Consider the following 25,454-nt stretch of genomic DNA (forward strand, 5'->3'; position numbering starts at 1 on the left):
GTTTGGAAGACAATTAAGGAGGCACTGGAAGGTTTGCTTTGTTGTTTTTTTGTTTTGTTTTGTTTTGTTCTGAGCAGAACATGACAGAAGTTATGTTTCAGAGGTTGGATCTGGGGACCGTGTGGGTGATGTTTAGGACAGAAGTGGAAGGGTTCAGAGGAGGTGGAAGTTCACCTTAAACAGATCTGAACTGAGAAGAACAGAACTGACTGGTTGTAATATGGAACCAAAAAAAAAAAAAAAAAAGCAAACAGGGGTATTGAGAAGGAAAATTGCCAGGATTTGGAAAATGGTTGTATTTGGGTAGAAGACCAATGGAGATGAAGGTTTTTCTATGACCCTTTGACTATTCAAATTTTGCTAAACGTTTCTCAAAAAGTTTGCTCATTGAAAAAATAGCTGGAAAGAACCCTTAGTAAATCTAAGGCCTGAGTCTTAAGAAATAGAGCCTGATCAGTCAGCAAACCCTGTCCCAGCTCACAGTGAGAAGCTCTAATTGTTTTCTTTTTCCATATAAACACACGCCTAGAGGGGGCCCAGCCCATTTTCTCTCCTGCCTGAATCCTACCAGGCTCTCTCCACAACTTAGACATGACTATTTTATCACCCCCTAAAATACTCAAGTCCAGCTGAGTTAAGGAATGGCAGGAGGGTGGTGTCATATTTATTCTAGAATATTTTCTTGCCAATAGTCTTGTTCCTTTTAGCCCCGGTCTAATGTTTAGTTCCTGTGTCTATGACCAGCTCAGTTCGTGTGGCTGATTATCGTGGTTCTCAAGCTCACCCTGTCACACCATCCCGGGTCATCCGTCTGGCTGTTCTGTTCTCCGTCAGTTGGTAGATGAGTCCTGTCTCCCTTTCCCCCATATGGAACCTAGTCTCTGTGCAAGGGTCTCGTGTATATCCCCTTTATCTTGGGGATGCTTGTCCGTGTATCTTCCTCACTCACCCACTGATCGGCTGTTTCACATGTTCCCCATGCGCATTTCCTGGGTCTCTGATCCTCGCTCAACAGGGCTCAGTGGCACACGCCCGCCACCTCTTCCTCCAGCTTAAAGCTTGCAAACCCAGGGAAAGTGTCCCAATAGGTAGCCAGTACCCCGGGTTCATCTCTTAGTTGGGTATTCTGTAAGTCCTATGCCCCCAGTTTATGTGTTGTTTATTTGTTTTTAATCTTCCTACCAGTTAAGAATGGGGACTCTGGAATCAGCCTGCCTGGGTTTCTGTACTTATACCACATTTACTACCTCTGGAGCTTTGGAAAGGTAAGTGAGTTCTCAGCCCCTCACTTTCCTGTTTACTGAACAGGAATGATAATAAGGGTAATGATTCCTTGGTATGCACCTGGTGTACGATAAACGCTCATTAATGTTAATAAGTATACCATGCAACCAGGAGCTATTTCTTGTCTGTTTGTTTTCTGTGTGCAATGAGCCTGGATATTCCAGGAATTGATTGTTTCCTGTCTGTGAAGGTGGGCAGTAGCCTTCCCAAAGAGAATCTGGTCAATCTTCCTCTCTTTTAACTATGGCCTGTAGTCCCAGATCTTATATTTACCTTTTCCAACTATGGGAATAGAACGACCACATATAATAATGGCCTGAAGGCAGGAAAATACTCAAATCAAGGTATCTGATACTCACCCTCTCTCTTACGTTCTACTGTAGAGAGTGGAGATACAGACATAGCAGCAATATTGTGTTAAATGTGCCGAGTCCCTGCTCTCTTTCTTCCCCCAGCATCCCCACTTCCTTGCTGGACCCTGCTTGGTCTGACAATCCCCATGACCAGTGTATCCATCTCTACCATTGCATCTGCCTATTCCTCTACCCCTCTGGAAAGCGGCTGACATACTAAGGGGCCAATGACAAATACACATCTGCAACTTGATAAAATAGAATATGTACAGGCAAAAAGTGACTTTAATTTAGGAAAGTTGGAGATTTTCTGAATCCTATGTGGAAGACAAACGTTTGAGAGAGACCATAGAAGCATGTATAGCACCCCTAAAATTACAGAGTGCAGGGAGCCACCTCTTAAAGAAAACTGGGAAACTTAGTTCTATGTATCAGAACATCTTCTGCTTAGGAGATGTGAGCATGATGCTATTAGAAACAAAGCATATGTTCAAGCCCCAGTTGTCAATATGGTGGTATCTGAGGTGAGGCCTCTGACAGGTCATTAGGTTTAGATGGTACCATGATGGAATCAATTGTCCTAAAGAAGACCTACCAGCACTTCCTCTCTCTCTCTTCCCTGTGAAGACATAGCAAGAAGGCAGCCATCAGCACACCAGAAAGAGAGCCCTCACTGGGAAACTGAATCATCCGGCACCTTGAACTGGAATGTTCCAGCCTCCAGAAGTCTGAGAAATAAATGTCTGTTGTGGAAGTCACCCATTCTATGGTATTTTGTTATAGCAGCCCAAGCAGACCAACACCCATGCCTTGTTTAGTGAATTTATCAATTCAGCTATTTTCACCAATTTGTCAACACAAAGAATATTCAGAGGCTCCATCTGAAAAAAGGCAGCATGAAAAGAAAGTAAGAGAGAAGAGGCAGGAAGCAGTTCTCAGAAGGAGCCCAAAGAAGTAAAAAGATCACCGGCTGCTATTCAGTTACCAGGCAATCTGGATAGATGTGGCCATCAGGCTGGGCACACAGGTCATGGAAAGACGACAGGTAGTATGGCCAAAAAGCTGGGCAGGCTGCAGGCACTCATGACTCAGCTACCGTGTCATTAGGGTCATAAGCGGATCGAAGGCCAGAGACTGTTCCCAGAAACCTAACAGCCCTGCAGATATGCACCACCAAGTTTAATATTTCTCACATTAGAAAGACTTCAGTTGAATCTAATCTCATTTTTAATTAGTCCTCACATCGCCTGGTGAGACAGATTAATATGATTATCCATATTTCACTGATGGGGAAAATGAGACAAAGGGCCATGCCCCAAGGTCACTTGGGGAATGAGCAATAGAGGTGAAAATTAAACTTAAGCATTTTAAACTTTCAAACCAGCACACGAGGGAGAGGACACTGGGGAGTAGCTTTCATCTCCATTTGTTCAGGATCGTTCACATCTGGATAATGCATATTCAATTTATTACTCCGTTTATCTAATTAAAAATATATTAAAAAATAAAATACTAATTCCACTTCTGAACCCCCAAATTCCATATTCAATGCATAAGGAATTTTCCAAATAATATATGCCAGGAGAAGCCAAAAAAGAGGAAAAAATGAGTACTACTTAACCACATGTGAATATTTATTGACTATTTATGGAATGTTTAATAATAAACTACAGTATGTGTGTGTGGGGGGGAGGGATATAAACACAGAGGAATGACACATGCCCCCTGCTGTCCAGAAGCTGGTTTAATGGGATATGAAAAATAAGTACACCAACAAAAACACAAATAGCATACGCCTCCAACCACATAGGCAGGAACCAAGTTTTCTTTGATCCCCACAGTATATGGTCAGGCATTATATGTTGGTAAACTATTAGCTGATCTTTTCTCCGAATAAACTGAGATATCAGTGTGAGAGGCAAATTCACAGAATAATCACCCACCCCCTTCCAACCCAATTAACTCCGTCTTCAACCCCTCTCTATTCACAACCAACATCCAAATGTTTACCAGTTCTACTGCAGAAATCGTTTTGTATTCAGCCCCTTTTCTTTCTTCTCTTTTTAATTCCTCAGTTCAGTGAGGAGGCTGTTGCATTAGCTCAGGTTAGAGATGATAAGTTTCTGACCTCCATGGTCAAAAATATGACACCACGACTCTCTACCTAAAGTATAAATCCTATCATCTCTTCTCTGCACCAGAGATATTTAATGCTCACCTGATATCTGGTGTATTCCCCTGTTTCCCTACTCTCCTGAGGTGGGCTTGAGGCCATGTAACCATGTCCTAGTAAATGGTAAGGCAAGCAGAAATGATGTATCACTTCTGGTCCAAAGGACTCAAAAGTTCCCTGTTTCTTTTCCGTCTCTTTGGAGGCATCCATGGAGATCACATTTTGAGAGAGCAGAGAAATAAGAGGGAAGAGACGAATGGGTTGCTTTGAAGAATTATACCTTTAGAGATTTAAGACTTAACCTCAAAGGCCAAATCAAAGGGTGGAACTTGACACCCTTTACACCCGTACAATCAAAGGGCGGAACTTAACTTTGTTAAGACTTTTAATTGGATTAAAGTGGCACCTACAGGATCCTTGCAACTGAACAAAATGCTTCATAGAGAACAGACTCAGGACTTTGTCGCAGAGAAGCCTCCTAAGCTCAGAATACCTTTGATCAAATCTACCCAGAGAGGCTCATCTGGGAAAGAATTGTAAGGATAGCTCTTGGTATATGGATTTGACTATAATTAAATATATACAAAACCTATAATGTCTGTGAGTTGAGGTGCCAAAAGCATCATTGGCTTGGATTAAAAGAGACTTTGGAGAACCTAAAAAGATTTTTGGGTCCCCCATATTCTACTACATCAAAGCAGGCAGAGAGAGCTACTTAGCATCCAACAGAGGGATGTTCTCCAGGGTTTCTTTTTGTGGCCCAAGAGGATAATGGAAAAGGAAGAACTTCCAAGTCAGCAGAGTCCAGAGCCATGAAGAACAATGGACTTGAGAGCTATATCCAGAGAGTAAACAAAAGCTCGTAATAAGAAGCAGTCCCTATTCTTAGAGCAGAGATTTTTTGCCACTTTTCTCAGAGGGATTTCAGAACTGTTGTGGACCAGTAACTGTTATGTGCCTCTCATCACTCTCCTTGAAAGGGGGTTTTCACTGCAGGTGTCTCGTCTCTGCCTCACTTTGTCCATCAGGTGTGGAAGGCAGAGAACTTGTGATGTTAGTACACCAGACTCTAGATTAAGAGAAGCATGTCGTAACCTGATAGTTAATCATGATAGTGTAGATTTTCAAGCCTGATGCTGTGACTGGTAAGTCAAATGGACTGGGGAAGTCCACTATGATTGGAGTGTCTTGGGATCAGGTGGAATGAATCTGAATGTAAAAAATGTTTGTGACTACAAAGGCTGATTGGCAGATGATATTATATGTCTAGAGTTCATTTCATTCCTCCTTTGCTATGACTTCACTATCAACAGAGTGTAATTCTTCTTCCCTCTAATTTTGGACCTAAGGATGTGGGTTGTTGTGACCAATGTAATGTGAATGTGTGTAACGTATGTTACATTTGACTAGAGGTTTTGAATGTGTTGGCATTTCTTTGCTGATTTTGGGGGATTATTTGTTGCGCAGCATTATTACAGACAAATTTGATGGCTGCAATGTACCACTTCCTTTCACATCTTTGCCTTTCCACATGCTTTATCCTTCAAACGGTTACCCCTCTGTAACGTCTCCATGTAATTGGGACAAGTTATTTGCTTTATCCTCTGTGCTCCCATGTGACAGTTTGTTCATATTATACTCATTGGGTAGCAATTGGTCTTTTACTTCTATTGCACAGATTGTATTAGGAACTTAATCACTTTCATAATCTCAGCCTGTAATAGGCACCCAGAAATATTATTTTAAGGGAAGAAATGAGTAAATGAGTATAAAGCAGTGGGCACTGTTTAATGACCATGGTGTAAGTTGGGAAAGGAGGCTATGTTTCTTCTGCAAATCCTAGCCATTGGGGGGAGCAGCAAGCTTTTAGATTGAGAAATGGTATGAAGCTCGCACAAAAAAGCTGGATAGATTTAGGTTTGTTTTTTTTTTTTTTCATGTGCTGGAATTTGGAGCCCTAGATTCTGTAGCTAAGCTTGGAGAGGTGGGAAGATGCTTCCCATGCATGAAGTATTGTACATTCCTGGGTTAGAACATGTTTTCTTTGGGGGTTGTTGTGGTTTCTTTCTCTTTTCTCTTCTTTTTTTTCCCCCCCAGCTTTGGAAGCATTTCATGTTTGCAATAACAATAACAACAACAAAAATATGAGGTTGGCCCAGTATGAATCAGGAGAGAATTTGTTCATGCAGTGGATGTAGGGGTGGGAAGAGGGCGAAGAAGGTGGAGGGAAGGGAGAAGAAAGGAAAAACACACTCGCCAGGAGCTCAGCAGGAGAAAATGCCACGCCTGACACGTGGCTGGCACAGAGGGCAGCGACATCTGCTCCCCATGAGGATCCCCGGTGTGCATTGCTGTGTGCACGTGTGTGTGCATGTGCGTGTGTAAGGAAACACCCAGGCTCTGTGCTTCAGGAAGCCTGCTCGTGGCTCCAGCCTCACTGGGTCTGAAATGCTGCCCTCAGCGGTGGCCTCTTACCATGGGTTAGATCTCCCGCCAACTTATTCTTGCGAAGTATGTTGCAGGCTAGAATGGGCTGTGGAAAACAAGCCCGAGAAAAGCCACAAGGGCCTCCTGACCCATTTGAATTTTTCTCCTGCCAAGTTCTCATTACTGATCTTAAATAGGAAGGAAAACAGAGTATAAGGCTGAAGAGGCTATGGAGAACTTATGGGGGGAGAAAGGCTTACACAGGACTGCTGGATTAGGGGTGCTGGGACAAGGAAGAGGTAATAAGTCTGTTTGCAAAATAGGTAAATGATTTTATTTTGCCAATTTTTTTCCAGCTTGGTTATGCATTCAGAGACTCATTTTTCCTCACTTATTCTTGTTTCTCTGTTCAATGAAATAGAGGAAAACTAAGGTGGAGGGCATGTATCCTCTATGGACAGTGGGCATCCTCTGAAGGGGGAGCTTCTGGAGAAATGTCCCTAAGCTCTAGGGCTGGTGTGGGAACGCTGCTGCAAGCTTCAGACCCGAGCTTCCGTTAGCTCCTTAGACAAGGTTCCGACGATGCCCATGTTGAGTGCCTACACTTGGAAAAGCCATGCTCACTGCAGTCTTAACACCAAAAAGTATTCAGTAGAAAAGACTCTTACAGGGGCACCTAGGTGGCTCAGTAGCTTAGTGGGTTAAAGTCTCTGCCTTCCAGGTCAGGTCATGATCGCAGGGTCCTGGGATCAAGCCCCGCATCAGGCTCTCTGCTCAGCGGGGAGCCTGCATCTCCCCACCGCCACCCTTTCTGCCTGCCTCTCTGCCTACTTGTGATCTCTGTCAAATTAATAAATAAAATCTTAAAAAAAAAAAAAGGACTCGTATAGGACTAAAATCAGGGTCTTTTGGCAGTCCTCTCACTCTTTACAAGTTAGATAAATATTCCTTTTCTCCAAAGGAATCAAGTTGCTTAAGGTTGTTATCCCACTGCCAGTCTCTTCCAACCCTGTAGCTGCCCTTAAGTTCCTACCTCGACCATCCACGCAAAAGATATTTACTGAGCACTGACCAGTGCCATTCTCTGTACCACTTTATTAAGGACTTGAGATACGACAGTGAATCAAAGAAATAAAAAGTCCTGCCCTGTAAGCTCAAATCCCGGTGGCGAAAATAGACATTAAATATAACAAATAAGTAATTATTTAGTGAATTAGAAAGTCACAGTCTTATTAAAAAAAAAAAAAAAAGGCCGCATAAAGGAAGCAGGAGGTCCATGTGTCGGGCAATAGGCAGAGAAGGAGGAAGTAAGAACGGTTGTCATTTTCAGTCAGACGGTCAGAGAGGGAATATCTGGGGGCCCGTGCAAACCATTTGTAAGGCCTCGGCTTTTACTCTGACTGAAAGGAGGGTGGCTGGAAGGCGTCAGCAGAGGACTGCTGAGCTTCGACTTCTGTTCTACCAGCAGCTTTTGGCTGCTGAGCGGGGAAGAGGCCACGGGGTGGTGGTGTGACCCGCCAAGAGGCAGTTGTTCCAATGCAAGCAGCGGATGGTGATAGCTCAAACCAGAGGGCAGTAGCTGGGACCCCGACAAGTGGCTGGATCGCAGACATATTTTCAAGGTCAAGCTATGAGGCTACCCTGATGAACTGGTTGTGGAGGGTGACAGAAAGAGAGGAATTAAGATGACACCAAAGATTTTGTCCGAGCAGCTGCAAGTATGAGGTTGCCATCCATTGAGATGGAAGAGTCCGCACAAAGAAACGAGCAAGTGGTGCCTGTAAAACCCCTGGGTTCTTGAATTCCATCTGCTACCCTTCAGACTTTGTCTTTGGTCACGGTTACTTCCTTCTCGCCTGACTCAGAGCCAACAGTAACCTTGGGCCTCCAGATTACTCCAGATTACTCACAGTCCATAGATATATGCACGTCTCATCCAGATCCACTTAAATCGCTGCCCATCCCACTTCTTCTACTTCTACTTCTACTTCTACTTCCATTTCTTCTACGGGCCAACTTCTGGAAACACTATTTTTTATTTGCTGCATCAACTTTCTTATCTATTTCTCAACCTATCACCCTCTCCCCAACTTCACGGCTACATGTGTGTCAGGGATTTCAGTGAGCGCTTAAATCACAAACCTACTTTTCTCTTGCCAATGCCCATCTTGCTTGTCTGCTCTGTAGCACTTGCTGTCATTCACCATCTCCCTCCCTGAAGTCTCTCTTCTGTCATGGTTTTCCCGAGACACTTTCTCCTTCATTTCCTTCCACTTTCCAATCATTTGCTCTCTCTCCCCTCGACTAGTTTCACTTCCTCTTTTCTTCCCCTGTATCACCTGCCTCCTGCCAGTTCTTTTCCTCTTTTCTCCCCATTCACATGCCTTGAGTGACTTCATCCACTCGCCACCCTCAATCATCATCCTTATATCTTATCATCTTGCCTCATTTCTCAAACCAAGTCACTGTTCCTGAACGTCTATTTCCAATTTCACTAAACTCACCCAGTCTAAAACCTATCCCATTATGTCCTCCTACAAGGCTATTTCTTCTTCTTTGCAGAGCTCAGTGGCACTCATTATCCATCCAGCCACCACTGAATTAGTTTCAGAACCTCATCTACCCCATGAGATGTGATTCTAGAATCAGTCTGATATCTTAAAAGAAAACCCCTCAATGGTTACTTCTTTCCATCTCTATTAGCAGGGGTCAAGTCTGTGTTCTCACCTCCTCTCTTAAAATACAGACATCCTAACCTAAACATTCTGCTGATCACCTATCTCTTCTCCATGGGCTTCACCTCCAAGAGTACATCAACGTGATATTTTTACCAGCTTAAAAAAAAAAAAAAAGTGAGGCTCTTCAGTGCCTCCAGAATAAAGCTTGTATCCCAAGCATGGCAGCATTCAAGACTCTTTCTAATCTAGCCTGGGCCTCTCTAACATTACCTGTAGTCTCCACCTGCCCTGTCCGCTGGCAGAGACATCCTATGCATTGTCAGACCCCTGTGCCTTGTGCCCATACTCTCCTCCCTGCCCACAGGGCTTTCCTTTATCGCCAACTAGTGGAATGTTTATGTCCTTCCAGGTCCCCCATGAGTGCCATTTTGCCATACGATTTTTTCTAAATTTGACGTCCCACACATACATCTTGCCTGCTCTGTTAAGCAAATAGAATCACTTTGTTTTCACTATTTCCACAGCACTTTGAACACACCTCTCCCCCAAATCAGACTGGGGGTTCGCAGGAGGCAGGGTTTTTGTCTTGTTTCCCTTCACATAGAGTTTTCTCCTACGCATGGACAACATCTAGTCCATGAATAAGTGCTTCTTTACCTAAAACTTACACTTTCAGGAGCTTGCTACTTGAAAAGATTTTTGCTTGGCTTCAGGCTGAAATAAGTTAGAAGAGACAATGGAGGGGAAAAAATGAAGATAGGGTACAATGTCTCCGTCCAGTGTCTTTTGTTTCTTCCATAGAGGCATACACTCTGTCGGAGGAAGTGTTAGTAACAGTACACTGCTCCCTGAGCATGTATTATGTGCCAGGCTCAGTACAGGTAAAACAGGAATCAAATTTGTTTTTCTATCTGTTCCCTCTGCAAACCCCACTAAAATGACTGTCAAGGAATAAAAAAGGTATGAAGTCACAAGAGAAAAGAGATTATGAGAGAGAAAGATGGTCAGTAGAGAATTCAGCAATTAGGACAGTGGGTAATAGATGGGATGAGTAGCAACTGACAGAGAAAATTTGAGAAAACAGAAACTTAAGTGTCTGAAATGCAACAGTACCCCCCAAAACTCAAGAATTAGAAGTGTCAGGTGCCTCTACAGGCAGCAGTACGTGTGTGTGTGTGTGTGTGTGTGTGTGTGTAAGAGATGGTACCATCTTCTCTACTAGGACATCAGTAAGTAATGTCCTAAATGAAAAAAAAAAATCCAAATTAGCAGAAGAATCATTAAATAGATATGTATGTATGGATGCAGATATTTATAGATGTAATTTCCAGAAGAAATAAAAGAAGTAAAACAGAAGAAGAAAAGAAGACATGGAGGGATCATCTCTGTCCAGAGAGCCTGGCCAACTGGTTTTCTAAACTAGGTCCATGTATGACTTCTATAGAATTAAAATTCAGGGGCGCCTGGGTGGCTCAGTGGGTTAAGCCTCTGCCCTCAGCTAAGGTCATGATCCCAGGGTCCTGGGATTGAGCCCCGCATCGGGCTCTCTGCTCAGCAGGGAGCCTGCTTCCTCCTCTCTCTCTGTCTCCCTCTCTGCCTACTTGTGATCTCTGTCAAATAAATATTTTAAAAAAAGAAGAATTAAAATTCAGTTTAGAAAAGATTACACAACAATATAATAAGCATGGAGCTGAGATTTAAATCCATTAGTCTGGGGTCAAAATGTGTAGCCTTTCTTCTACACATCTTGTGGAGTGTCACCCTCTTCTTGGTCATCAGTCACTGCTGGGTTAGTCAGAAGAAGAGACACACAAACACATGCACAATATGTATATAGACAGACTCCTGTACTTTAGAGACTAAGAAATAAGGTAAAAGTTTTCCTAGGGCACCTTGTTACCACTCAGTCATTATAATAAAGTATATAATCAAATCATTGCACTTAAAGAGATACTAACTTAGTAGAATGAATCAGAAATGACTCAAACTATGTGCACTTCCTGAAAGAGCTTGCTTCTATGACTATTTAATAAAGGCATTGTGCCAGTGATGTGCTAAAGAGAACATTAACTGATGCTCTATAGGTTCCTGAACAGTCTCAGTGAATGTATTTGAGTCGTGCTTAAATGTATTTAAAACACATTTTAGAAGCTAGTTAGACATCATAGGGGATCAATGTCCCGGTGAAAAGAGAAAAGGAGTCAAGTTACTTATGGGTAGAACCTGACTGTATTTGTTCACTGCTAATCCTAACCTCATTATAGTCATGGGAAAGCATCTGGAAGGTCCAGCAGGTTGAAGAAAGGAAGGTAGCAGTTCTGTGATGCCAATTTTGCAGGAGGGTAATATAAATTGTCTTCAAGCAAAACTGGCAGGAATGATAAAGAAAAAGAACTGAAAAACAAGGAAAAGCACAGAGTAATCAGAAAAAGGGTGCGGTGGGCGGAGGAAAAGGGACAACCCATGCCATAAAGAGAATTAGTGGAGTGAGAAAGTGGCCCACCCAGGAAGCGAAGACAAAGAAGGCCAAATGCAGCTAGTTAGAAAGCCCACCAGGAGGCACAGTGTGGCTCCACGGGAGGTTAAGGGAGGCATAAATTCTCTTGAATGTTGTTAATCTAGATGAGGTTTTACAATTTGCATGGTTGTGCTTTCAGGGTTTCACTTTTTTAAAAGATGAGGAGGGGGCGGGAAACAATGGTTTTAGCTTTCAAAACGAAAACCTAGTCCTAATTAACATTTGGAGTCTGATTTTCAGAGATTCCATCTGGAGGATCTAAAGTAGAGCCCTGAACCCAAAGGGACTCCGGACAAGTGGAAAGACATGCCCGGATTTTTCTGCCTGGTGCAGAGATTGCACAAAACTGGCAGAGAAATTCACAAACAAACCTCAAGGGGATTGGAATTTGGCGGGCAGTGAGTCTGGAAGACAGCTCCAACTTAAGCTAATTTTCCATTTTTCTCTGGATTTCTAACACGGCTAACACGTATTCAGATTTAGATTTGTAAGAACCTACACCATCCCTACCAGAAGCGGAGTAGCTGTCCCCTTGACCGGCAGATGCGACCTCATTACTCCTACGATTAGCGTTTTTATGGCCCCTCTTCACCCATGGATCCTAAAGAACTTGGCAAGAATGTAAAAGAAAAAGTAAGCCCATATGATCTGTCCTTCAGGAATCAGCAGGGAAGGAACAGTTATTATATCTGATCTGTAAACAGCTAAAATGTGGCAAAGAGAAGTTTAATTACTGGCTATTATTTAAATGACAACATGTAAATAGGAAGGGAACGAGAAGTTAAACCACTTCATAATCACACAGTGCATGAGTGATAAAGTCAGGATAGAACGTTTGGTTTCCTGAATACAGCTATCATAAAAAGGATTCATTTTTCTCTTTTTACTAAGGCACTTACAAAGACATACTCAGGTGAGAGGTTTTCTTTTTTTGTTGTTGTTTTTAAGAACCAGTCACAATCCCACCTGGTCATACTTCAAAGTTCAAGCCTCAGGCATTTATTAAAAGTAATTTGTGACTCTGGGGATGGAATGGTTTTCTGAAGCATAGTCATAGAGGTCAACTTTAAAGTCAGAAATGAGAAAAGACTGAGAAAAGCATGGCTGGACAGGTTGCACTGACACGGAGGGGGACAGAAAGAACAGATTTCAAATCAGACACAGGATCTTTGTATGCATGCCTTTTTCCAGTCCCCTGGGGACAACTGTTATTAGTGCGGTGTTTTCCTGCAGCTCTGAAGACCGCAAACCCGGGAGTACACTGGAGCTACCCAGAGGATCCGCACAACTGGGTTCTGTGCCCCGACCAGCCCCCACAAGGGCCTCTGACTCGAAGCCCTGACGGGAGAATCTGTATTGCTCACAGGTGGTCTGGTGCCGTGGTGGCGGCCAGGACCGCACGGGTACGTCCTGGATCTCCGCAGGTGCAGGCCCAAGTGTCACCTCTCTCACTTGAGGCTCAGCCAGCCCTAAGGGTGAAATATGACCCTGTCTGACTCACTTGGGTCTTCGAATATTTCACTTGGGAGAAAATGTTCCTTCCTGCTTTCCTGGAAGAGGGCCAGCCAGTTTAGCTGCCACGAGGAAGGCAGGACTTCTGCACTGGATTCTCCTAGATGCTCGTGCATTGCATTTCACCTTGAAGAATAAAGATGCCTCTGATTTATGATGGTGTTGATGTGTTTTTCCATCCAGCACTGGAGTTTCACATGGTCAAATACACACACACGCACAAGCCCGCACCCTGCCAGCCTCTCCCTTCCTTGAGCTCAGATCATCTCATTCAGATCTGTAGACAGTCTGTGCCCTAGAATAAAGCACACCTCTTAGAACAGGACTTTTTGGTCTGACTCTAGCCCCTCTCTCTTGGCTCAAGCTCTGGGCAAGAAAAAAAAAAAGTATAATAAAAGTTTGATTTCCTGGCCGTCATTTCTACCTCATGAATTATATACTGGCCCCTGCATCCCATCAACTTAGAGCATTAACCGAGGCAGTGCCATGAGCCATCAAGAAGCCCAGCTAACAGGGCTACCATCTGGAATATAAATAATAACAGGGAGGCAGAGAGAAGTCCAAGACAACACAGAAGAAAGAATCCAAGGAATGGTGTAGCAGATGGAAGGAATTAGGGATGGGAGCATTGTTGGTGTCAGCTACTAAATGTGTAAGAAAATACAACTGCCCACCTACTTTTAAGTAAATGTAGCCGCTCCGCTGAAGCTAAATTTGTTCCCCAACTCCTCCTCACCTGGTCTTTCCAAGCCCAGTTTCCTCCTATACAAATTCCTATCAAGGGAGTACTCCTATGGCAAGGATACATACAGATATCTCTACCAGTTGCTTTAAGAAACCGCACAAATATATTTACATTTAAATCCACGGCATGCTACATCTACAGGGAAAGGGAACACCAAAACATTTTCTGTGTTTCACACAGCAGAAAGTATCCAACTGTGCAGAGAGAGGACAATACACACCCCCTTAAAATGTTCCGAAGTCTAATATGACTTTTAAACACATCTCTTTGAAACCTTGTATAAAGTCTAACACTGCCAGGATATTTCACACAGATTTAAATAGTTCATTCAGTTTTTAAGCCCATTGTTTTCTGTTCTGTTCTTATCGGGGGATGGTGACTGTTAACTCTTCTGTAGGTAAAGTATCCACGACCTGAAAATATTTACTAAGTGCATCTTCATCCTACTCTTCTTTGGCTTAAAAATCCCAGTTGCTTTTGATTTTTGCCCCAAATGAATTAACAACTTTGGAGATTATTCTTGCTACCTTCAACAAGGTTTGTATTTCAGACCTGGACCCCTGAAGCAAATAATACATTATATGTTAATTTTTAAAAAATGGTCAGTATTTTTTTTTTTAATTTTATTTATCTGACAGACAGAGATCACAAGTAGGCAGTGAGGCAGGCAAAGAGAGAGGAGGAAGCAGGCTCCCCGCTGAGGAGCGAGCCCGAAGCTTTAACCCACTGAGCCACCCAGGCACCCCAAAAATGGTCTGTATTTTCTAATGGCTATGGAGGCTAGATCTAAAGAGAAAAGAGGAATAGACTACTGGTGAGAAGAATGAAAAACAGAGAAATACTCAGGTTTTTTCTTGGTCCCAAGTATACTCATTGCCATGTAGCTGTAGCTTGTTTTAAGAAGAGGCACGCTGCTGTTCACCCATGATGAAACACGATTTTTAAAAATTTTAACTACAATTTTAAAAGCAAACCAGTGTTTCCTGGCTTCTGAGAATTTTACTTTTACTACTCTCTGCCAGATGTTTCTACCTTTGTCCTTGACCTCTAATTTTACATTCTATTTCAGGTGATTTGTTTATTTTTTCCAAAAACTACTGGAAGATGGATACTTTGCTCCCCAGCTGCAAGGTGCTGCCATGTACCTTCATCGAGGAGCGCATTCTCTTATTCCTGCTCAGTGTTTCTCAAAGTGTAGTTGACAACCCCCTGGATTAACAGCACCCCAAAGCAAATTCTTGGACCTCACCCCAGACTTGACATGTCAGAATGGGAAAGAAGAGGCAGCACCTAAGAATAAGTACTTTAAAAATAAGAAGCCCAGGGGCACCTGGGGAGCTCAGTTGGCTAAGCATCTGACTCTTGATTTCAGCTCAGGTCGTGATCTCAGGGTCATGAGATGGAGCCCCTTGTCGGCTCCATGCTCAACACGGGAGTTCACCTTGGGATTCCCTCTCTCCCTCTGCCCCTCACCCCTGCTCTCTCTCTCTCTCAAACAAATAAAATCTTTCAAAAATAAAAAATAAGAATACATGTAATTCTTTAGCTCACTTTTTATAAAAATGACCCGCCGACTCCCTTGCCCTTGTGAAATGAGTCAAAATCCGGGTGTGGCCAGAACACGTCTTGAGTGTTCCACTGGTCGGGCCGTCCCGTCCTGCACAAGCTCCAGTAATGACCCACCTTGCGTCAAACCCCTTAGCTGCCATCTTAAATTGGGGGCTCTCTCATCTGGACTAGAAGGGCACACCTGCTAAGTTTAAGAACTGATTTCTCCTTTATCTCTCTGACCAGTCGTTCTGACACAAAACATGGAGGTGGTAAGGAAGGGCTTGTTCCTTAGAAGGATAGGACTTGGACAAAGAGAAACTGCCCTAGACCTATTTCTCGTAGAAAACTCAAACTTGCAGGCATGCAGACATTATTGCTCAACCCCCTTTGCCTTTTAAAATAGTGTATACTGGGGGCACCTGGGTGGCTCAGTGGGTTAAGCCTCTGCCTTCAGCTCAAATGAACTCAGGGTCCTGGGATCGAGTATCGCATTGGGCTCTCTGCAGGGCGGGAGCCTGCTTCCCCTTCTCTCTCTGCCTGCCTCTCTGCCTTCTTGTAATCTTTCTGTCAAATAAATAAATAAATACTCTTAAAAAAAATAAAATAAAATAGTGTATACTGCACAGCTTCCCTCCAGCTTTCCGAGGGCACCTCATTCCTTCGGGAACACCAAACGGGATTAGATAGGGCGCCAGAGTTATATTAAGCAATCCTTTACCCTATATCTCCCTCCAGATCAGCCTGGCCTCTTTTCTCCTCAGGGTATACACACAAACATGGGTATTGCCCATTGTATGAGGATGAATAGTGGTCAAGGAGCATAACTTTCATTTTGTAACAGAAGCCACTCAGTATTACTGACAAATGAAATTCAATTAATGTTTATCACACGCTCAACTAATGTTTAATGAACATTCATACAAGAGGTGCTTGTACGTCCTTTATCATGTTCTGACTCTCCTATCTATCCTATCTTAGTATGAGTTTTCTCTTGCCAGCTAGTACCGGGACGGAAGCAGTAAAACCAAAAGCAGGACTGGTCTTGAACAGATGCCAAGAAAGAACAGTGCCAACAGATTTCCAAAATGCAACCCATCCAGGGACTAAGAAATGAAGGCTAACCGAGACGGCCACAAATCTGACCAGTGGCCCTTTTAAGAGAAGGAATTACGGGTATAATTAAGTTCAAAATCTAATCAAAATCTTTTGATTAAGATAAAAAATCCTCAGAAACAAGGGAGGTTTGCAGTCATTTCTGAAAAATTAGCATGACCTACACATTATTGGCATGCAACCTCTCTGAAGGCCCCAAGCTGTATCCTATGGGTGTGTCTCCATAGTTTTCTGAAGCTGGTTATCTGACCAGCAAGTTTTTTTTTTTTAAAGATTGTATTTATTTATTTATTTGTCATAAAGAGAGAGAGAGAGCATAGTAGGAAGAGCAGTAGGCAAAGGAAGAAGCAGGGTCCCTGCTGAGCACAGAGCCCAATGTGGGAGTTGATCCCAGGACCCTGGGATCATGACCTGAGCCAAAGGCAGACACTTAACCCACTGAGTCACCCAGGTGTGCCATGGTTAAAAGATAAATCTAAAGGATGGAAGTGAACTTCAAGCCTGCCTCGATGTGTCAGACAGCCTTTCTTCTGCTATTCCATGCACCCTCACTGTACCTGCTGCTAGGTCTTCTGATTCTGTGCGTGTCAGAGTTTCTAGTCTTTACTTCTATTCCAGCCCTGCGTTTATTTCCACAGTGCTGATTCTCCAAAGACTGACCCAATCTTTTTCAAATTTAAGACTCTCCAAGTTCTACCTTCAACTCTGTCCCTCCCTTTATGGGAATGAAAACAAGTGTCACTGAAGAATCAGGCTTTTTTTCCCCAATAGGGATACAAAAATATATAAAACACACATCCGACACTTGGGAGCCTGAAGTCTGTGGGAAGGATGGATCTATCCAATAATCTTGAAATAATGTGGTAAGTAAGGTGATAGGCATCTGTAAGGGTGTGCATAAGACTTTACATGAGAAATGGCAGCTAATGCCCAGAAGGACTTCCTTGAAATTCCCACAATACCTTAAAAGGCTTTCTAAGTTTTATTGGGAACTGAAGAATGTCAGTTAACCATGGTTACCTATACTAATATAATAAACACTCATGAGGATATAAACTGGGTATAAGTTGACTATTTCTGCCTTCTTAATATGTATCATTGTTTCTTTCTTTCTTTCTTTCTTTCTTTTTTTTTTTAAAGATATTTATTTATTTATTTATTTGACAGAGAGAGAAATCACAAGCAGGCAGAGAGGCAGGCAGAGAGAGAGGGGGGAAGCAGGCTCCCCGCTGAGCAGAGAGCCTGACGCGGGACTCAATCCCAGGACTCCAGGACCATGACCCGAGCCGAAGGCAGTAGCCCAACCCACTGAGCCACTCAGGCGCCCTGTATCATTGTTTCGATAAGACCCTAACCCCACATAGTGAACAAGGGTAGATGTTTTTGATTTGTATTTGGTCCTAATTATTTGAATATAGTTCTGCCCCGATCTCCTTCATAGCTCCCACTTTTGAAAAAGGAAGGGCACGGCTCTACAGAACAGTGAAGGAGTAAAAAGAGAGTATGAGAAACTGTAATCCAAAATGGAGTCTGCTGAGAAGGACACAATGCGTGGTCACAGAAAAAGTAGCACCAAACGTGAGGTCAGTGAGCCCTCAAGTTTAATCATCCGGCAGGAAGGAAATTAATCTTTTCTCTCCAAAAGGAGGCTGCAAGTGTGGTCTTTATTCCCAGCTGCATTCCCTGGAGAACAAGGTGTTTCTTAGTTTAAGTGGAACCTAGGGCTGTGGACTTTGGCAGAATTCATAAATACGACTTTCTGAAGGAAAAAGGAAGGAGCAGAGGGGGGAAAAACCCCAGAGAGGGCAACACATGTGACCTGACAGTCTCATAGTGTTCATGGATTGAACAAACACTCACTTCAGTCATTGCCCCACAGAATGAAGATGCCTCCTGGTGTCTCTCTTTCTCTTGCCGTGTCGGGAAAAGAGTATGCTTTCTTGGACAAGCATTTGGAAGAATAAGTGTTTGTTTCCTGCACAGTTATCCTAGACCATTTGTATACTTGTCTATAATTTTAATGAGCACAGGTCTGGGAAGAGGAAGAACAATCAGGAAACCAATGCAGTAGCCCAAGTGGGAAACGCTGAGGCACCAAGAAGGGACACAATGGTTGGAATGAAGAGAGCTACTCATGGAATGATCTGGTGACCAACTGGCCTGGTGACTGACTGGACGTGGCAGCTTCTCCATGAGATCTGCGAATTATGGATCTCAGGGGGCTTCCCTAAGAATGGCCTGTTTCCCCTTTCTTCTCTTATTCTTCCCCTTTTCCCGTCCTCAGCGTTTGTACCTACTCACCTTGAGGCCACAAGAGTAGTTTGGACTCCCACTTTCTGCATTACACACTCAGTAAGCATTTACAAAGTGGTTAACAGTTCACCACGACTGCCATACTTTGTACCCATCAGCCATGGACCAGACATAGTATGGTACTTAAACACTTCATGGACATTATCATGATAATGTCTTAACACACTTCTTAAAATCATTTTGTCGCCCCTACTTTGTTGCCCTCAGTACAGAATAAAACACAAGGCTCACACCACTCAGTTGACCTTGGATTTGAATTTCCATTTGTGTGACCCCAAAACCTTTCTACCAACCAAGCTACCATTCCCTGCGCATTTGCAACTTACAAAAGAAATAGACAACATGAGGAAGGGCGGGTCAGGACAAATAGGAGGAGTGTCAGGTTAAGTTTTGAGAAACACCTAGAAAAATAGAATTTCACGTATGAACAAGTTTGGGCTGCTGAGACAAGGCCAATGCAGGTGACAATGAGAAGGTGAAGTTATTTACACAAGATGTTGTAGAGAACACCTTAGAGCTGTCTCTTGAAGAAAGCAAGAGGCATAGAATGATGGAGCATTGAAGGTGAAAACTCGGTGGCCAAGAGGGTAGGACACAAAAGAGCAGAACTGGCAGGAAGCAGGACACCGATGGGGGATAGCGGGTAATGGATTCACTGTCTTGAGCTAAGAGGAATGAGCTACTTGACTTTTACAAGGCTGGATGTCTCACAGGGACATCTTAGAGTTATATTCAGTACTGGAAAGCAAAAAAAGAAAACTCCTTTTAGATACTGGGGAACAAATGTCTAATTTGAGCTCGGATTTCTGTGCAGCACTTTCAAGACTTCCTCTCATCCACTGACCCCTCTTCGGTTTATCTTGCCTCAGGGTCTGTCTTCCCTCCTCTATCCTTCATGCTCTTCAGTTGCCCCTGATACATTTAGCTGATTTTTTCCCAGTAAAGAATTAGGTGTCTGCCAAGTGGCCAGTTCCAGCCTCTCTCGTCTTCTCTTCTCCTGTTCTGCCCCTCTCTGCGTTTCTTACTACTTACATCTTCAGAGTTTCTTCTCTTTCTCCTCCCGTGTCTGATTGCTTTCCTTTCTGGTGCACATTGATGCTCTTCCCCCCACCCCCCTTCTTCCTTTCACCCCACGGGCCAGACCTTGAGAAGCACTGGAGCTGGGGTACCAACAGCTGTCAGGTGGGCAAGGCTCAGCTGCACATAGCAGCCATTGGGCAGGGTAGTCACAGGAGGGAGGGGAGTATTTCCTTGTCACATCAACAAAGGCTAGGAAGGAGGGAAGCCTAGGAAGCTCCGGTCAAGAGATCTAGAGGACACGCTGGGGGTTCAGTGAGGAGGGGAGTACACGAGGAAAGCTCTGCGTTGTGACCTTCTGGGAAACGCGGAAGCCAGCTCCAAGCCCCAGTCACCCACCCTCCCTCTTGCCATCACACATAGAAGCAGCAGAAGGGAATTCTCAGGATCCCTTTGATCTCTTCCCAGTTCTGAGTCCTCTGTCTGTTTATCTCCCTCCTTCCCTGGCCTCCTCTTCCCTCTTTTTACACCCTGCCCAGTGGATGAGTCACTGCCCCTCCTCCCCACCCCACTGCCATCTGTTTTTCTAATGATGGCAGAAGATGAGCTGTTTTGTTGGCCCGCACGGTAACAAAGCATACTCCATGCTAGCATTTTCCCTGATGGACTCTCAGAGCGCTATTTTATTGGTGTCATTTCCCCCACCCAGTTTTCTCTTTGTCTCAAACCCCACCCTTTCCCCCTCTTTGGCCTCATGTAGATCCCAGTTTCCCAGAATTCGATAAAGAGAAACAGGGATACAGAAGAACCGAGGGACCGACAAGCATGTGGGTTGGGTGTGTGTTGGGGGGAGGGTGCTGGAAATCAGTGGCAGTGCAACAGCTAGCACACAGGGAGCAGCCAGTATTACCCAAGTGTCACCGCTAAGTGGCTTCATTCCTTGCAGTGAGAGATTTGGATAGCAAAACCTCTTGTGACAGAGGGGCTATCCCCAGGGTGAAAGGGTTTAAATCGTGTGTGTGTGTGTGTGTGTGTGTGTGTGTGCACGTGTGTGTGTGCACGTGTGTGAGAAGTGCCTGCTCCCCCACCCACCACCCAACCACCTCCCCACGTCAGGATTCCAGGATTCCTGCGTCAGTCTCCCTCAGTAAGGCTCTGCCTCGTTCTTGACTCTTCTTCACAATAACTCCTGTTAATCTAGCTAAGGAATTCACAGCATGCTAAATCCCCTACTAGAAGGCACTCCCCTGTGTGAAGAAGTATACAGGATTCCCTGAGGAAGTAAAGGTCTGATTCAAGTTGGTCAACGGTGGATTACAGGTCTACCTCAGAGGTTGAGCATATAAATGCATGCGTGCCCCAGGCAGTTGATGCCAAGGAGGGATGTGCACTAGATAAGAAGCCATAGGGAGACGGGAACATTTTGCTCAGCCCAGAGCAGCTGCCCTTCTGGAGTTGTAGCTGTTACTTAGAGCCAGCTAATTGTTGCCATGGTTGCCAGATAGCCTTTTTTTTCAGGAGACAAATCCACACAAAGTGTTTCATACTGATTTTTACTGGGAGTATGTGTGTACGTGTGTGTGTGATATTATAAGTACATGTACAAGTTTTATGTGAAAGCCCAATTTTTAAATACTGGCAACCAAAACAAAATTGTTGTCAGACCCGGTGCTGGCCAGACAAACCTGTCTATAGGCCATTGGTCCGCAAAGCTCTGATCTAACTAAGCGCAATTAAGGTCCAGTTACGGAATCCCAAGACCATAAAAAATTCTGATTTGCTTTTAACTTCTTTTTTATTAGGTCTCATTTGCTTTTAACTTCTTTTTTATTAGGTCTAGAGATTTTGCTAAAGAGAAGAAGAAGAGGATGAGGAAGAAGGAGAAGAAGATACGACAGAAGAAGGAAGGAGGAAGAAGAAAGAAGAAAAAAGGAAGAAGAAGAGAAATCCCAATATCTGTAATTTGGGAATTGGAGAGCTAATTATAAGTGATTAACCAAAGGACACAGGAGCAGGATCTTGAATTAGAAAGGCTCAACTCCTTGTGAGTTAAGCAGACTTAAAAACTCTAGTCTGGGTTGGGGGGCGCGGGCGTGCAGCTTACCTCACATGACTGAATGCAGTGGACCAGGACAGGGTCTGGGTGCCATTGACGCCGCCCAGTGCACACGATGCTCTGAAGGGGAAGATGAAAGAACAGAAAACAAAAATAGAGAGCCCTCGTCAGTAAGAGAAGGGGCAGACCCTGAGCTCCCCTACCAGTCCCACCCCATTTCCTGAGGAGGGAGACCCCAGTTGTGTCCTGTTGAGACAGCCGAGGCCGGGGCCAGCTGGTGTTTCCTCCAGAGCTGCTACTCCTGCCAGCTGGTACCAGGGTGGAGCTCTCATCCTCTTCATCCTCCTTCGCTCCTCTCTCCCAAGATACCAGAGTTTCCAGAGAGGTGTAGCTATAATTTTAAGAAAGCATCCTCTATGTTGTAATGAGTTTAATTTGGCTCTAGGCATAAGATTGTTTCCATTTGTTTTGAAGTTTTCAATAACATTACAAGAAATTGTGAGCTGCCTGGGTTGACCAGGAAGCACCAGGGATTTTTAAGGACTGAAAAAGGGCTGAGGGTTGAACTAAAAATGGATCTTAAGAATCCTAGACGATAAGATGTGAGTGTTCAGCAAAGAGCGGAGGAGACTCTGCACGATTGGCAGCTCTTGCTAGCACACTTATCCCTTCCTCACGGGAAATGAAAGAAGGTCTACGCATTGGTCAAGCAGGGTTAACGTGATGCCACGGGCTCAAAATGGCACCTGCATCAAGTGGGAAAGCGCAAGACCACGTTCGTGTTAAACACTGGTGATTGTCTTGGTCCCAGTGGTCATTTCCAGATGTGCATTTAAACAAACAGTCATCTACTCTTGCTTGAATGATGCTTGTCACTGAGCTTTTTCCTTTTAATTTTTGTATTTTAAAATTTGGAAAGATGCACTTAAGGAGAAGAGAAAGTCCCACAGGAGGCTTCAGGGAGAAAAGGAGATTCCCAGTCACTTGTAGACTTTCAATCGCACATTTTAATTCAGTGCACAAGGAATACGGTGCAATCGGAAGAAAAATAATACACTGTCGAATAGGAGTTTTACACAATGTAGTACTTCCGGTAACTGGAAATCATACATTCTAGAATGCTAAGATTATGCAATAATCAGATTGGAGACATTTGCATATATTAATATGTAGGTACATGCATATGAACCTCATAGTTATGAGAATGGGAGTCTGCAAGATTTTCCTGGAGTTAATCACTTCAACTAAAGCTCTTCTTTCACCACTTCTCTAAAGAGGGGATAAATACCATATATCCTAATAAATTCCAATACTCAAAATTCCACATTGTAATAGCATAGAAAGCGACTTGTTTTTAAGTTTTCATTGCACTGAGAAAAAAAAGGTTATCAAATCTATACAAAATTATACAAATACATAAGGTAAACACAATAGGGGTGTTCAGCCTACTAAAAACTGAGGTATTCTGCACAAAAGTCCACTTACGAAGGCCATTAAGAAGACCCCATATAAACAATGGCTCAGCTACCTGGAAAGGATCCTTGTTTATCTTTTAAAACCAGTATCAGTGAAACTCTATTTAGCTAGTGATGGTCTTGACTACTATTATTTAAAATATCCACGTTTTATGCTTTCTTGTTGTCACCAGATAATGGTAATAGCATGTAACAGGAAGTTTCACCCTGGAGATGTAAATACATAGCAGTCTTATTCCTTCTCACGGCACCACATTCCCTAAGGATCCCCTTTCCCCATCCCTATCAGTCAGACTCTCAAATTTATACAGGCTTCCAGCACTCTGAGCCAGATTCCCCAGTCAGCAAGAGGGGTCTGAATATTCACAAATCTAGCTGGTGCCCTTAAAGAGGTCAATTCTTCCACATAAGGGGATATTTAACCTTGGCACTCTCACAGGGTGTCCATGGCCAGAACTCTCCAGAACATTTTAACTGACTGTATCAGCTTCTCTTATGCCCTCTAAACCTTCTACCTCATCCACGTCATTTGTAAACGTAAGAGTATGGGTTTGCTAACACTTTAGAAATTCTAAGGCTATATTGCAAAGGGCAGGGGGAGAAAGAAAAGAAAAGAGTCTGTCTTTACTTGAGATTTTTTTTCGCTCTTTTATCCTATCATCTCCAAATGATGTTTGCTATCTTTGTATATTTATATAATTTTATTACCATGTTATACAGATTCCCAGGATATAAAAGGTAGAAGGGTGCACAATCTCCCTCCTTCTCCTGACCCCCAGCCATCCAAGTTCCTCCATTTGATTTTCTGTATTTTGTATCATTGCGGGGATAGTCTATGCCTAGTATATATATACATATATACTTCCAATTTGCCACGTACAAATGATAAAATACCATAATTTTATTTTGTACTTTGGTCTGCTGTTGGTTGCTTGTTTGTCTTTATTTCACTTCACAGTGTTCCCTGGGGTTCTGTCCATTTTATGTTATCTGGACTGTTGCATTCTATTGATTGCATAGTATTTCATTGCATGTATGAACCCCCATTTACTTACCCAGACCCATATTGATGGATATTTGGGTTATTCAGTCTTGTGCTCCAACAAACAATGCTACACATAAAACATTTCATATATGGGCAACTATATCTGTAGAATAAATTCATGATAGTAGAACTGAGAATATTCATCTCAATGATTCTTCAATGTTCTGTCATTCAGACATGAAAAGGTTTCAAACCGGCATCCTTCCTTAATCTCTAGAAAACTGCAAAAGCTTCTGGTACCTGGGTGATATGCCTTCCTAGACTGTGAAATCCTTGAGAATAGGGACTGTTTCCCACTCATATATCTTATCTCAGTGACTTATCTCAGTGACATATATCTTATCTCAGATGATGTTTTATAAGCTTTTGTTGACCACTAAATATGATGTTGGAGCTCCAGGATTCTCCACAATCTTCTGGCCTCTGAATGACATTCATCCCATAAGAAAAGACATGCTTATGTCATTAATTGAACTACTACTTATTGATCAAAACCAGAGAATTTTAAATGTGTTTCAGGACCGAAATTTTAGGGGCATATTTGTGGTGGTGAGGTAAAAGAAGAGAGTGAAACAGGAAGAAAAACAATGGAAAGGGCTAGCTACTGGTGACATTAGTTAAATTAATTCAACAAAGAGGCCATTAGACTGAGGTGGCTCTGATCCATGGTAGCCCACGTAAGCAACCCAACATCTAAGCCTGTGAATGTTTCAAGGTTACGAAACTGCAAATTATGGACAACCAGTCACAAAGACTCAACTAGGCTTTAAGCTATAGCCAGTCAATAATTTCTTTACTTTCCTTCTGTTTTTTCTTTCTCTACCATAGAGTCTGTCCTAAGCTCCTCTTGTTGGAGCACTCCTAACCACTTTTGGTTTGATGCTGCCTGACTCAAACAGATTTTTGGTCAAATAAGCCCTTAAAATTTTTAATATGCATCAACTTATCTTTTAAGGATTCACTGTAACTTTCTTATTTTCTGGAATATTTTTGACAAATTATGATAGTGTATATTACATTTGAAAAGCTATAGGAAATAATTGAAAGATCAACCTTATAGCCTCTTTCCAGCTTTATCAAATCTTAACAATTTGATGGCGTCTGCTTCCAGGATTTAAGTCACTAGAGATTCAATTAATGTCCCCTCATTCTCCTTTCTTCCTCCCTACTGGTAACAACTATTTTGAATTTTAA

General features: G+C 43.1%; 1 protein-coding gene across 1 annotated transcript in view; it reads right to left on the reverse strand.

Moving 5' to 3' along the window:
• PAPPA2 (pappalysin 2) overlaps positions 1–25,454 on the reverse strand; it is a 286,664-nt gene that overhangs the window by 14,010 nt on the left and 247,200 nt on the right. Inside the window, exon 20 of the mRNA XM_059412848.1 lies at positions 21,789–21,860. Within this exon, the coding sequence (XP_059268831.1) occupies positions 21,789–21,860 (72 nt within the window). The remainder of the gene's footprint in view (positions 1–21,788; positions 21,861–25,454) is intronic.

Source organism: Mustela nigripes, chromosome 10 (assembly GCF_022355385.1).
Source record: "Mustela nigripes isolate SB6536 chromosome 10, MUSNIG.SB6536, whole genome shotgun sequence".
Classification (NCBI taxonomy): domain Eukaryota; kingdom Metazoa; phylum Chordata; class Mammalia; order Carnivora; family Mustelidae; genus Mustela; species Mustela nigripes.